The sequence below is a fragment of the Panthera onca genome, chromosome E2, assembly GCF_046562875.1.
Source record: "Panthera onca isolate mPanOnc1 chromosome E2, mPanOnc1 haplotype 2, whole genome shotgun sequence".
NCBI lineage: Eukaryota > Metazoa > Chordata > Mammalia > Carnivora > Felidae > Panthera > Panthera onca.
The window spans coordinates 52,703,700-52,717,901 of NC_138353.1; the positions used below are offsets into that span (position 1 = coordinate 52,703,700).

At 46.7% G+C, this 14,202-nt stretch overlaps 1 protein-coding gene across 1 annotated transcript in view; it reads left to right on the forward strand.

Moving 5' to 3' along the window:
* The window catches only part of WWOX (WW domain containing oxidoreductase), a 977,838-nt gene extending 965,464 nt beyond the window's left edge, over nucleotides 1-12,374 (forward strand). Inside the window, exon 9 of the mRNA XM_060651901.3 lies at nucleotides 11,195-12,374. Coding sequence (XP_060507884.1) covers nucleotides 11,195-11,383 — 189 coding nt within the window. The 3' untranslated portion in view covers nucleotides 11,384-12,374. The remainder of the gene's footprint in view (nucleotides 1-11,194) is intronic.
* The last annotated feature ends 1,828 nt before the right edge of the window (nucleotides 12,375-14,202 follow it).

Here is a 14,202-nt window from a genome sequence, read left to right on the forward strand (position 1 = left end):
AGTGCCACCTCTGTGCCTCAGCTTTCCCATCTGTGAAATGGGTATCATATCCCACAGGGATGGATGTGAATATTTTCCCAACATTATATCATAAAAGCTTTTAAGTAGAAAACTTGAAAGAATACTGTAGCAGTCACCCATCTACCCAACACCTAGAGTCTGTATTTTTATTGCACTTTTTAAAAAATGTTTATTTATGTTTGAGAGAGAGTGTGTGAGTGGGAGAGGGGCAGAGAGAGAGGGAGACACAGAATCTGAAGCAGGCTCCGGGCTCTGAGCTGTCAGCACAGAGCCTGATGCGGGCCTCAAACCCACCGACCGTGAGATCACGACCCGAGCGGAAGTCAGGTCATCTGCTTCACCGACTGAGCCACCCAGGTGCCTCCTGCGGTTTTTTTTTAACTGCACTTGCTTGCTCACCTGTGGGTCCATCCATGCGTCCCTTTCTCTAGACACCATTGTACAGGGAGATGTGGAGATTTGAAGGAGTTATGTGTCGAGGGCCTAGGGGCCGGGTGAGAGGTAGGCAGTGGAGTCGGGAATTTTAGAGTGCTTAACAAACACTTGTGGCCGTTGTTCAAATATAAGTGTCCTAGGGATGTGGAGGTGAACTTGGGTCTCTGGTTGCTGCGGCCAGGGAACCAGAGGAGCAGTGGAATCCATGGCCAGCACAGCACCCAGAGATGCTGGATAATGACAGTGAGAAAGATGACTGCCACTTGAATTTTGAAGGCAGTATCCTTTGCCCCCTACAACTGAACGTCCCTCAAACGCAGGAAAGGGCAGTCTGGTCTGTATGCTTCCTTCTTAAAACTCTGAACAGAACAGCAGGCCCCTTTGAACTAGCTATCTATTGTGAACTCAGGAAATGGCCAGAGGTTATCACGAATCCTCCCAAGACCACGTGAAGGCTGGTACTATGCCCATTCACAGCTGAGGCTTGAGCCTCAGGATTCGGGTGCATTTCTGGCTTCAGCTCCTGGTCTTTCCCTACCCTCCCATGGTGCCACTGGACCACAGAACACGCGGTCTTTCCTCCTCCTGCTCTTCCTCCCGCCCCCGGTCCCTACAGGCCCCAAGAGGCGATGTTGATTCTTGTTAGAACAGAGGCTAGAGGGAGTCTCTCCCAGCCCATGGTGAATTCAGAGGGCTTCCTAAGGGGAGAACTACAGGCAGTGAGGGCTGGCTCTTCACTTGATCCGCAGGAGAGTCAGATATTGTACAGGATGCCAGAGCCGGCTCAGTTTTCTAAAGACCTACCTTTGCTGCCTTCTTCAAGGGCTCCAGAGAGTTCCCTGTGCCATCAAATTAAGTTTGGACACTTCAATAAAAAAGTCCCGAAGGAAACTGTCAATTAATGCATTTACACTGAAGCATCATACTTGGGAAAAACATCTTCAAACGCCAATGCTGTTTTCCAGCCATTAAAAAGTTTGCGTGCTGCTTGGTTTCCATAGATACCTGAGGTAATAGGCTCCTTCCCCTCATTGAAGAGTGAGTGTCGCTCCCTTTCTCTCTTTCTCTTTTTTCTTTCTTTTTTTTTAACCTAGCCTTTCATACTTTCTCCCTCCGTCCCCATTTATGAAAACAAAAGATAACTAAATTGAAACCTGGCAATGAGATTTGTCTGAGAAAGACAGCTTGATTTTTAAGCTCAAGGGACTTCAATTTTTGCTCACCTCCTTATTATTTCATGACTTCGACAAATAGTGTTGCTACCTGCAGGGAAGAAATGGAGTTTTCAATTGATCAAATGACTTCCCCAGTCCATCAAACACATAAACATACTCGAAAGGGAAATGTTAATGTTCTGTTGAAGAGCACCTGAGTTTTGGCAATGAGTAGAGCAGGGCTGGCAAACTGGGGCGTGTAGGGCAAATTCGGCCCACTGCTCGTTTTTGTAAATAAAGTTTTATCGGAACACAGCCATGTTCCCTGGTGTGCATGCTGTCGGTGGCTGCTTTCCTAACAGTGGTAGATTTGACTTGTTGTGACAGAGACTATATGGCCCGCAGAGCCTAAAAGATTCTCTCGGACTCTTTGCAGAACAAGTTTACTTACCCTTGTCATACAGGAAAGCATCAGAGTTTGGAAGGCACTTTAGGGACACGTTAATCTCTCTGTGACTCAGTTTCCGCATCTTTGAAATGGGGACGACAGGATCCTTTCATAGGGTTTTGGGGATGTGAATGATCTAGAACTGTGCTTGGCACCTATTAGGGGAGCAGTAAATATGAATTTTTTTTACCCCAGATTCTTTTGCTAGAAAAATCCAGAGCCACCTAGCTTATGATTCTAGAAGTTCTTTAGAAAACTCAAGGAAAGTGGGAAGACACAAAAGCCAAACAGTTCTACATTATTCCTGGCCCAGGTGCAGGTGCCTGGCCATGTGTCTCCTCCCTGGGAGCAGGCAAGGGAAACTGAGTGGAGCACTGTTCAGGGATGAGACAGCAAACAAAAGAAACCACAACCATCTAGGAAGAAATCTTTAATTTCTATTCAGCTTTAAAGAGTTTGAGAGAGTTTTTTTTTCCTTTAAACAAACCAGTTCAAGTACATGCCTTCAGATTATAAAAGTACCTGAAATTGCCTAGAATATCAGCATGCATAGCTTGTTAGTATTTACATATATTTACATACGGAAACAAGAGAAAGATCTACAGCTATTTACAGTCTACATAGGAGAAGAGAAAGGCAGCCTAATTGTATTTCCTAAAATACAGTAGATGAGTCGTCAGCACATGCATATTTAGATAATATTTGCATGATAGAATACAGTTTAAAAAAAAAAGACATACCTTTGTAACTTTCTATGCTAAGGTGTTGCATAATCAAGGTAATTTTTTTTTGTTTGTTTTGTTTCTAGTCTATTTGCATCAAGTGCTTTAAAATGTTCACTAACACCGAGGCAGAATTATTTACCCTGGCAATTAAAGCAACAGCACACGTGATCATTTCCTACTAACTAGCAACAAGCTGCTGGTGAATGAAATATCTATTGTTTCTCATTACCCATCGACCACTGTGACGAGATCTCTCTGTATAAAGGCAGTGCCTAAGCTATCACCATTAATTATGGAAGTAATATAAATGAGATGCTCTCCACAGTATGTTCTAAATGAAATATTAACAAGGCCAGAGTCTTTGAGCCTGAGAAATGATCCGTTGTAGAGAGCTCGCTATAAAAACGCGCAAAACCTAATGCAAACAGAGGGCCAGACATGGGTGCCTGCCTGTGAGATCTGAGTTCTCGCAAAGTCCATTCTTTTCATTGGTTTCTGGAAGACAGAGTTAAGAGTTAATGCCTTGCCATGATGTGGTCCCATCACAAGACCCTGTGGGTTTTATTCCACCCCCTCCCCATGCCTTTCGGTGCTACAGTTGTGGAATATTTACATGACCTCGGTGTAAATGAACTGTCAACCTTAAAATCTAAACAAACAGCTTGTTTGGGGTTTGCCCTGCAATCTGGCTTGCTCGCAAAAACAGTCAGCTCTTGGCTTTCTAAAAGATCCAACGTGGCAGGCCAACTCGGCAGAGTGATTCCATGCAGAGGAAAGGAAGGGGGGAGCTTCTGTTTCACCTGTACTGTTAAGATATTCTCTGCATCATTATATTGGAACGGAACCCATTAATTCTGCCTGGCAATTATTTCAAAGGTTTATTTCAGTATACATGGCAAATACAGAGACATACATTTATATACAGTATACAGAGCTACTTAGAACTGAGGATAGGAAGTAGAGTAAAAATGTAAAATGTTTCAAATTAACACAGGCTAAGTATTTTCTTTTACCTCTTAAAACACCCAATCATCTTTCAGCACTAGAGTCGAGGCGACCTGGTTGGAAAATTTCAGTTTCCAGCCGTCAGATTTGTCCCGTACAGAAGCATGATGCTATTTTGGGTGGCAAAGTTCTATGGCTCTTCTGCTTCGCCGTTTCGAACTAACCCGTGGAAGCGTGGCTACCCCAGTGCATTTTTCCATCCCAGAGAACTCCCCATTGGAAAAGAAACTGTACTTTGAGCAGTGTGGGTTTTCCGGGCAGCCCTGGCGGGGAATGCCCAGGGAATTCTTCCATGGCTGTGAGGCCATCAGTGTTATCCTCTCTTATTTTTAAGGACACCATCTCTCAGGCCCAGTCCTGTTTAGGTTCTGGTGGGCATGAATCGAAGGGGGAATAAGCAGGATTAGAGTTGCCCACCTGGAATGCACCTGTGCTGTTCCTCTTCCTTCCCCTCATTCGGAGGAACCTGGACACCTGCCCAAAGCAGGTCTACAGGCCTCAGAAAACAGCAGGTCTCAGAAAGATGAAAACCATTCTAAATATTGTGCCTCCGCTCTTTTGAGACCAGACATAAATCTGTCATGGAGCCCTGGCAACATTTATGGCAGGGATTCTGGAACACGGAAGAGGTATGAAAAGGGTCTCATTTATTTCAAGGGAAAGTTCAGAACAGTTCATTGAATCGAAAATGCAGGTCCTGAAGCCCTACCAAGGTCACTGCGCCCTTAAATCCTGCTGCTAGCCTAAGTGAAAATCCTCACGTGCCTGGCCTGCCCAGAACAAACATGGCATCAGGCCTATTTGGATGGTTGGGATTGGCTGCCTTTTGCTCCCCAAAACTTATGGCTAGTGAGGACAAACATATTCTTCTGTCTTTAAAAACAAAAACAAAACCTTTCCAGCTTTCCGTCCTGAACCAACCAGTCTCTGAACTCGTTCCTGCAAATGTTTCTCAGAGGAATAGCAGTGATGTGCCTCCTGACTTTCCATCTCATTCTGCCCTGGTCTCCAAGTCATTCTCTTAAAACTCCATAATGACGTTGCTAGAAATTCATGTCTTTGGTCAAGGGGAATGCTGTGGTCCTTGTAGTCTGACTTAGATTTGGGGACCTATTTGGGATGCCTGAAAACAGAGAAGAAAGGTTCTGTGTCACCTTGTGGACTGTCTCTGAATGGAGGCCTGTGGACATGTGGCTTTTTCTTGAAAGCTGTACCACAACTGCTCCCCCTCAAACATTTCACTCAGGAGACCCTTTGAGTTTGGGGCTGCAGCCTGTGCTGGGACCAGCTGCACTCATGGCAACGGATTGGCCTACCCTATTGCTTGGTCCTCCCCTGGAGCCATTGCCATCAAGCTCCCCCCTCCCCCCCCCAAGGCTGTGTCCTCACTGTCACCTGGGGAATGACACTGCTTCACCTGCTGTGGGGGAGACAAGTCAACCGAGCGGAACCTCTGAGGTTTTCCACACTTGAGAACCTGTTTTAGCAAAGAAGCGGTTTCCCTGTGGCAAGAGGAGAAAGCCCATTGCTTTAGAGCAAGATGCATTCTCCTCTGTAGGGCTAAGAGTCGGAATGGGACCAAAATGGATGCTCTGGAACATTCTCTCAGACTTTTAAAGCCTCCACAGTTAAAAACAGGTATCTGCACATTCCTGATCTTCTCCACTTTTCTCTATTGGAGAAATTGAGTGTGGTTTGCAATCAATGTTGAGAACAGCCTGTGAGCGAAACTCCTGAAAGTACTGGAAAAAAGTTCTATTTTGACGCCAACAGGAAGTATCCACATGTATCCAAGCCCGTATGGTTTGAAGCCTTTGTGGGAATCAATCGTTAGGAATTAATTAATTGGGGGGGAGAATGGGGCATGGGGACCACAGTTTCCTCTGAACACTTGATGTCACATGTCAGGTATTGTCTTCCAGAAGGCCACACGCATCTTACATGTATGCAAACTTATAGGATGGAGATTTGCTTAGGTTTCACTGGTCTTGATGTGGTTCAGTTCCTGCACTGAAAAAAAAAAAAAAAAATACAAAGTCTAGGGTCCAAGAGGAGCTTGGAGGTGGCATTTTGAATCAGGTGACCTTTTCGTGAAGGTCATTTGCTATTGGATCTTCTGAGGTGGTGCTGAGCCTTCAGGTTTGTTAATCCAAATGGATATAATTTCAATTTAGTTCACTGACTAAACCAACAACAGAAAAAATCTCCTTTTAACATTTCTCAGGTGAAAGCATGACAACCCCACTTAATTGCAGGCCACGTTGGGGTATCACACCATGGCCAGACATGGCTCGGCTGCGAGGAGGGCAAGGAGGCCCTCATCAGGAAGCTTCTGCCAAGGCGGGGAGACAGGCAACAGGGAGCAGGCGATAGGCGAACATCTGTGTCACCTGTTTGGGAAGGAGGCTTGGCATGCCGACCTGGTAAGGCTTCCAGGTGGTTCTGTCCGTGTGGTCATCTGTGTGGCTTTGGACAAGTTGCTTTTAATCTCTGATGCTAACTGGGCTTCTCTGTAAATGGGGCTACATCATAATTGCCTCTGGCTTGGAGAGGTGCGTGGGGGTTAGAGAATCATGCTTATAAAGCTCCCTGGCGGGGCCTGACAAATTATAAGCTCTCGGTACATGCTAGCCACTGTTACCCCTTGAATAGTCCCTGTTTGCAACCACTCGTTAGAAGAGCATGACAATTTGGAGGACAGGGTCCTTTGGAATTCTCTGTTCTAGCGTCTCCCATAATTTAGGTAGAAGCCGGTGTGTTGGTTGATTAGCACTTACTTCACGACTGTCAGTTCGATTGCACAAGCATCATGGTGGAGGAAGGGGGTGACTTTTTGGCTCTGGTTGCGCTCCCAGGGAAGGCCCACGAGCCTCGTTCCTCTGCAAGCTCCCTTACTCCGTGTAATGAAATATGCAGCACATTTTGGGGCTTAAAAGATCGTTCTCAGATGGGAAGGAGGGAACTGATAACATTTGGGGGCCAGTTTGCTTTCGTTTGCCTTTCAAATCAGAGATTCAAACCGTAATTGTTTTTGGAGGAACAGATGTGTACCAAGGTATCCGGAGATGAACTCCGAAACACTGCATTGAGTTTTTCCAGCAGAATGGTTACAGACTCTTCTTTCGGGAGTGTTCTTGGGAGACAGGGAAAGACAGGGTGTGGAGGCAGCCACTGATTCCACCCGAGACACGTGCAGTCACTCCCTCTTCTCCACCGAGGCTGTGATAAGTCACTCTGCCGCATTCCGGAGCCACCAGACAGGTGGCTGGTTTCGTATCTGGCACGTTTGCCTAGCAGACCCGGCAGAGTAACGGGGACAGCTCTGAGGGTTCCAAGAGGCACCTCTGTTGTCTTCCTGCCATCACTGTCCGGGAATTCAGCACGATAGTCACCGCTCATTTCCAAGAGGGCTCTTCTCCCCCGCCCTTGGGTTTCCAAGCTCGGGCTGACTTTCGTGACGGGTTTCTTTACCCAACTACTTTCTGTTGAGTCGATTCACTCAACATTGGCTGTGTGATGTCCTGGCATCGGTATGTCTATAATAAAGCAATCTCCGAACATCTACTCTGCTCGAAATCATTGAATATACAGATGTTCCGTGACTGTGTGTCTACTTTTTTATACATCTCATAGTTAAATCTACGGCAAGACAGGAATATATTCTTCCTTTTAAGTAAGCATGCATTTTAAAACAGAGAAACTTGAAAACTGAACGTCGTGTAATATGTGTCCTTATTAAAACGCAAGTTATATTAGAGTTGCTAACCAATGCATCACAAATATGAATATGTGGGTTTTTTTTTTTTTTTTCCCTCTACCATATATCGTCTATCAGAAACCTCTGTACCTTTCCTTTGAAAGAGTCCATATTCATTTGTATTCCATGCTGACAGCTCCAAAATGATGGCCGGTGCTTCTCAAATAAAGGTTGATGAAAAGCAGCCACTTAACATCTTTATCCCCACAAAGGGTTTTGTGAGGATGGCTCATTTCGATCTCAGGGTCTCAACTCTACATAAACAACTGCTTTTTAAAGCCCACCTTTCTGGAGTTGAAGATTGGGCTGCCAATCTGACAAATGATGCCTGAAAGAGAATGACGCACCCTTATTACCAAGATACTCTTAACTTAATCCCCCAAAAAAGAATCGTAGGTGATTTTACATACACTATAAAGATTGAGGGCATACTTCTCCTCTGGCAGCTCACAAATGTTTGACTCGATCCGAAATGGCATTCAGGCGTGATTAAAGGTTCTGCTGGGCTTACCCGAAATTCTCAGTCTTGCGTCATCTGCACCCCAACTCATGCCGTGCCTACAGGACCAGGGCCGCTGCACTCCAGTTCCCAGGGATCGCAACTGCCTGGAACCTGTGAGCTTTGGGTGAGCTGTTCTTAAAACTTCACTTAGGGGAACCCACAGCTCCAGCCGGTGTTGATGTGTCAAGGTATCGCTATTATTTTATCACGCTGGATCAGTAAGCAGTGGTGATAACCACCCGGACGTCGCTTCAGATATTTCATAGCACAGTTGTTAACATTATTTCCTTTATATGGCTCTTTCATCTTTTCTGAATTATGTACTGATGCCCCAAAAAGTGGCATGAAAGCCATCTGATGGTGATTAAAGCGCTCTTGAAACAAGTTTTTTTTTTTTTTTTTTATCCGTTTAAAAAATGTTTTATCTTGTATCAGCAGTACCGGTTTATTTACTAATGAGATTTCCCTAATGTGGCTCTGTCTCATTCTGATGATAGGCAGACCAAAAAGCTGACGAGCCAAAAATGAGAACTTGTTATTAAACTGTCATCACATCCGATCATATCAAGATGTCACTCAGGCTGCCATTGGCACAGCCGAAAAGAGAAGAGAATTCCCCGAGAAGCCAGAAGGGGAGTGGGCTTGGGACTGAAAGGTACGGTCACTACTTAAGTGTCCCGACAAGAGAGGCAAGGGAAGTGGGCACCAGCCGAACCGAGCAAGACCCGGGAGGGTGGATGTGCCAAATGGATGTAGTTCATCTTCAGAGCAGAGGTGGTCTTTGCTTTCAGGGATCCCTACTGCCCCATGTTCTTCTCTAGAGCCGGAGTTACTTATGAATGCCATCAGGACTGTGGATCACCACCCCGAGCCTCGTGGCAAAGGAATCAAAGCCAGCTCTTGGGAAAAGATTGGGCTTTTCTAAAACCCACCGAGGGAAGACGCATGCCCCCAAGCTCCCTCATCAGCCTGATTCTGAATCAACGGAAGTGCCGAATTTCTTTGCAAAAATACCATCCCAACAATGCAAGAGCGCCATCGGATACCATTTTAGAAGGTCACAGCAGCAAGATACTACCTTGGGTTCAGAAGAATTCCGCTTTTCGCTTTCCCAAGCCACCTACTTGGATCTTCTCTCCCACGATGTGTGAATGCTGATATTGTAAGCACACTCGCCGGGGAGCGGGGAGCCTTAGTTTGGGGATGAGCTCACTGGGTTTTCTCACCACTTGGGAACTGATGGCAAACCACCCGACCACTCTTTGGTGGTTTTGGCAGCTGCAAAGTAAAATGGAAATCGTAGATGTCCTGAAAATGAAGCAAAACACTATCTCCACCTGAACTCTGCTAAGAATCGAGGCCAAAGTGATGCTTGGCTTGAGTTACCAGGCCGAGCCTCTCAATTCTTCAATTTGTCTTTAGAGGCGGTCCGCTTCCCTTTTTCCCCACGTGGCCTGAAGAGGAGTCAGATCAGCCGCTCGGAATTCTTTCGATAAATGTGCCAGGTGCTAAGCTAAGGGTTATTAGGAAGGATAATTCAGTGAGAGGGAATTTGGATGACACACACTTATTTCCATTACACTTGAGCCACACAAATCAATTCGAAAAGAAATAGCTGAATCCAAGAAAATAACTGAGTATCTGGGGAGTGGACATGGCCAGGGGGTCGGGGAAATGAGACACCCATTCCTGTTTAATTAAATTGGAGTCATGTCAGGTGTTCGGATTCTGGACTAATGGGACTTGTCCAACCCAGTCAAGCATCCAGCTATCACTAGGACTCAAGTCGGACGCTCTCCACTGCTCTCCACTCCACAGTGCTCCCCACAAAATCCTGTCGCTTGACTGCGTTTGACCATTTGCTTTTCAGACCAATTCAAATGTGACCCTAGAACCCGACACTGAACCTCTCTCCCCCCCACCAAAAAAATAACAAAAAAACAGAAACGAGCAAAATACTCAAGTCTACTTTTTAGCACTGTCCTAAAATGACGACACCTGGACATAAATGCGTTTCCCTCTCAAATATCTTTAGTGTCTTCCCCTAATGGTGACCTTATCCCCATTACCTTTTTCCATCCTCTTCTGCAACCCCCCCTCCCTATCAGCTGATAATTAGTTGATGCAGCAAGGGCTGTGATCCACATAAATAATCATAAGATGCCAGATAAACTGTATTGGTTTTAAATTAGAGCCGTGCCTATCGTGTCTCCCTACGAACACCAGCCTATTATTTTTAATTATGGCTTGCAAAGTGATTTCTTGCCCTCTTTACAGCGTCCCTGACAGCATTGTGTCAGCCGGGATGATATGGTGCCCCATCGGCACACACATCCCTAGCCACAGCACCAACTGTTACTCAGAAGGTGAATCGAAAGTAATCAATTGTACTCATTGCAACTTACAGTTTGAAGTGGCCTGGGAGGAAATGTACCCCCTTAGTCACTGTCCCCTTGCAAATATGGGATGAATATGAAGAAAGGTTTTCATGGGATCTGGATGAATTACTACACGTGTCCTGTGTCTGCTTGAGACACATATGCATGGCAAGAAGAACGTGTGTAGGCATGTTTTAAACATGTTCACCCAGCAAACCCTTCTAGCAGCGCCATGGGCAAAAAATAAATAAATAAAGAGAGGATCTGGCACCAGGCCCTCCGTGGGTTTTCTATCTGATAGGCATTAGAGTGGTTGGTTTCATTCAGACAGAAGGTTCTGGAAACATCTTGGGGTCAAATCACATCATGCATTCAGAAGTCAACGGGTTGGATGAACTTGTTCCTGCATGTTCAAAGGCATATACCAGCTTTTTCTCTTGGCTCAGAAGAGACCTTTGATGTGATTTATTGGGGCACGTATTTATTTCTGAAGCCTTTTCCTCTATGAGGTGTAAAAAGTCACACCAGCTTTACGAGCAGCGTTTGTGAACTTGCTTTTTTCCAGGATGGTCACTGCATCCCTTTTACGGTCATGTGCTGAGTTCAGTACCCTCTGCCATGCTGAGATCCGGGTGCAGCCGAACCCGACGCGGAGGGGCTTGCTCATGCCCAGACAGAATGAAGTCAGCTCATCACCTCTTTTCTTTAAAAAATAATCACAATGACAATAAGGAGAGTAATAATGATTTTGGCCTTCTTTGATTTCCAGCAACAAGGAGCTGCCACCACCGTCTACTGTGCTGCTGCCCCAGAGCTCGAGGGCCTGGGGGGGATGTACTTCAACAACTGTTGCCGATGCGTGCCGTCCCCCGAAGCTCAGAGCGAAGACACGGCCCGCGCCCTGTGGGTGCTCAGCGAGCGGTTAATCGAGGAAGCTCTCGGCAGCCAGTCTGGCTGAGCGCGAGCGGCCGTGAGCGTGCTCGGCACACACACCCGCCCTGTGCGCGCGCTCACTGCGTGTGTGTGCGCGCGTAGCTGCCGACGCTGGGCCCCTGCCAATTTACGATCCCGGGCCTTTCCAGGTATCCCCAGCCTCCCCCCACCCCGACCCCCGCCCCTGACCCAGATCCACCAGACAAAGGAAGTAAGAGCAGTCACAACAGAGGGAAAAATGCCAAGCGCTGGTGAGAAGCTGGGAATGGCAGGGCCAGGGGGACAATCTCCCTTCTCTGGGGCTGGGTGAGGCCCGAGTCTCTTTGCTTTCCTGGTGGCGGCCTGTTTGAAAGCGAACGCTTAGTTGGTATGCGGGTCCCTTGTCTCACTGTGGAAGCCCAAGCAATTCTCTCGCACTGTTTAGAGTAGCCAGGTGCCCCCTGTCTCTCCCCACCCTGGCCACCACCACAGCCACGGCCTTACCATCGCCACGCTGTAGCCAGGAGCTGGTCTTCTCCCGTTGAGGGCAGAAGAGGCAAGTGTCTGTCCTTCTTTGCTGCCTGGATCCAGGAGATCATTGTTTGACTCACCCTGACCAAGCCTGAGCGGGCGCGGTGATGACTGGGGACCCTTGTTCCAGCCAGCCAGGAGGGAGGTGACACTTAGAAATGGATGCCATACACAGAGCTGGTGGGTCGCAGAAGGGCTGGCCCGCCCACTCCCTCGCCAAAGCTGCACCCAAAATTCTTTAGAGATTGTAACAAATTCTGCAAATCATGCCCTAGACACCTTGGCAGGCAAGAAAGGAAGCATTGCATCCGTGAGAATATACAGGATATTTGCGGGAGCAGAGGATAAAAAGTCCTTTCCATTCATTCCTCATTTGCAGTTTCTAGAAGTAACCCGGATCACAGAGGTTCAAGACCTCTGCGTTATCCTGCTGGAGATTTCTGCTTAGACTTCCTGTCACTCCTCCCATCCTATGCTTAATAAAAGAACATGCTTGAATATTATCACCTGAAGTTCGCACTGTTTCTTTAAATGTTTGTTTCAGTTTTGTTTTTTGTTTTGTTTTGTTTTTTTAGAAAAGAAATCTAGAGGAAAAATAAAGCGCTTCTTGTAGACGCCAGGAAAACACCGTTCTTGTTTCTTCTTCTCTGAGTTTGTTTTGTTTTTGTGCTTTGTGGCTGTCTGTGGGCCAAGTTGTCTCCCGCGATTAGCATGCCAGCATCATATTTTCTGTTGAAGAAAGAAGAGAAAAAGAAAAATGACTATTGTTTAATTTCACCTTGAGAGGTTTTGTTATTACTAGCGGGTTATTTCAGTCCTCAATGGCTTGCTCCCCCTGCAATTACCAAGTTCTCCGTGATTAGAGACTCTATCTGTGCATCAGAATGGGGGCGATTGAGGTCTCTTTCTAACTAACCCCCTTTCCCATTCCAGCAGGGATATAGGCAAGTCCACAATGGCATGACAGAATGCTTTGGCCGAAATACCAAGCGGTAGGGTACGTGTGTGTCATTGTTCACCCTGACGATGGCAGTTTCGGGTCAGGCAACGTCATGAGTCTCTGGGCCCCTGGCCCTGTGGTACGGGCAAACACCGGTGCTTTCCAGGGCCCTGAGTCTGGCACATCCTCTCCTCTGGCTACAGTCTCCCTAACAAAATCCTTATTATCACAGCTCCTTTAAAACCATGAACCTGATAATGTCGCTTTTCTGGTCCAAACCCTCTAGAGTTTCTGAGGTTGACTGTTTGCAAAGTGGTGCTCACAGTTCTCCTCCTGGTCCCCACACCTTGGACAGTCCTCTACTACACCGGCTCTGGCCTGGGCCACATGACTTGCTTTAGAAAATTTGAAAAGTGCCTGTGCACTGGGGCTTGCCTTTGCAACTCTGGAACCACAGTCAGGTGAATGAGCCTGGGATAGCCTGCTGGACGATGACATGTGGTTGCTACCCTAAGTGACATCAAGCTAACCATTGGACCTGTGAGTGAGGCCACCCCAGACTAGTCAACCCCAGCCAAGCCAACCGAGATGAGAAGCTCCCCAACCCCAGTAAGAAGAACCCAGATGAGAAGCAGCTCCCAGATCCACAGAACAGAAAAAAAACGAAAGTTTGTCATCTTAAGCCACAGAGTTTCATCATTACTTGTCACGCAGCAGATACTAACTGATACAACTTCTCATCTCATTGAGTAAAGTCCACATTTTTTACCCTACCCTAGGGATTCTTTCATAAACTGGTTCCCAGCTAGCTTTTCAATCTCATGTTCTAGCACTTTCTCCTCACCCGCTACACGAAGCCAATCTAGCCTTCTTGGGTTCCTGAAATATGCCAAGCACACTCCCCGCTCAAGGACTTTGTACTTGCTGTTCCCTCTGCCAAAATGCTTTTCTTCCAGAGGCCTGCATGGCTTCCTCTCATACCACATTCTGGTTTCTGCTCAGATGTTACCCCTTTCTGATGAGGTGATATCCAACATATCAAAGCGAACTAAGGGAGAATGTGCTGCCTGCCTGCCTCCTTGCACTGTTAAGGTTGCTGTGCTGCCTGATTTCCATGTGGATCCTGCATCAGGAGGATGAGATGAGGCTTGGGGGAACCTGAGGTGAGTATTCCCCCGAATCAAGAACCTCTCGGGGTGCCTGGGTGGCTCAGTTGGTTAAGCATCTCCCTTTGGATCAGGTCATGATCTCATGGTTTATGAATTCAAGCTCTGCATCTTCTCTTTCTCTCTGTCCTTTCTCTCTTACCCTTCCCCACTTGCTCTCTCTCTCTCGCTCTCTCTCTCAAAATAAATAAATAAACTTAAAAAAAAAAGAGGCTAAGTCAGGTAGAC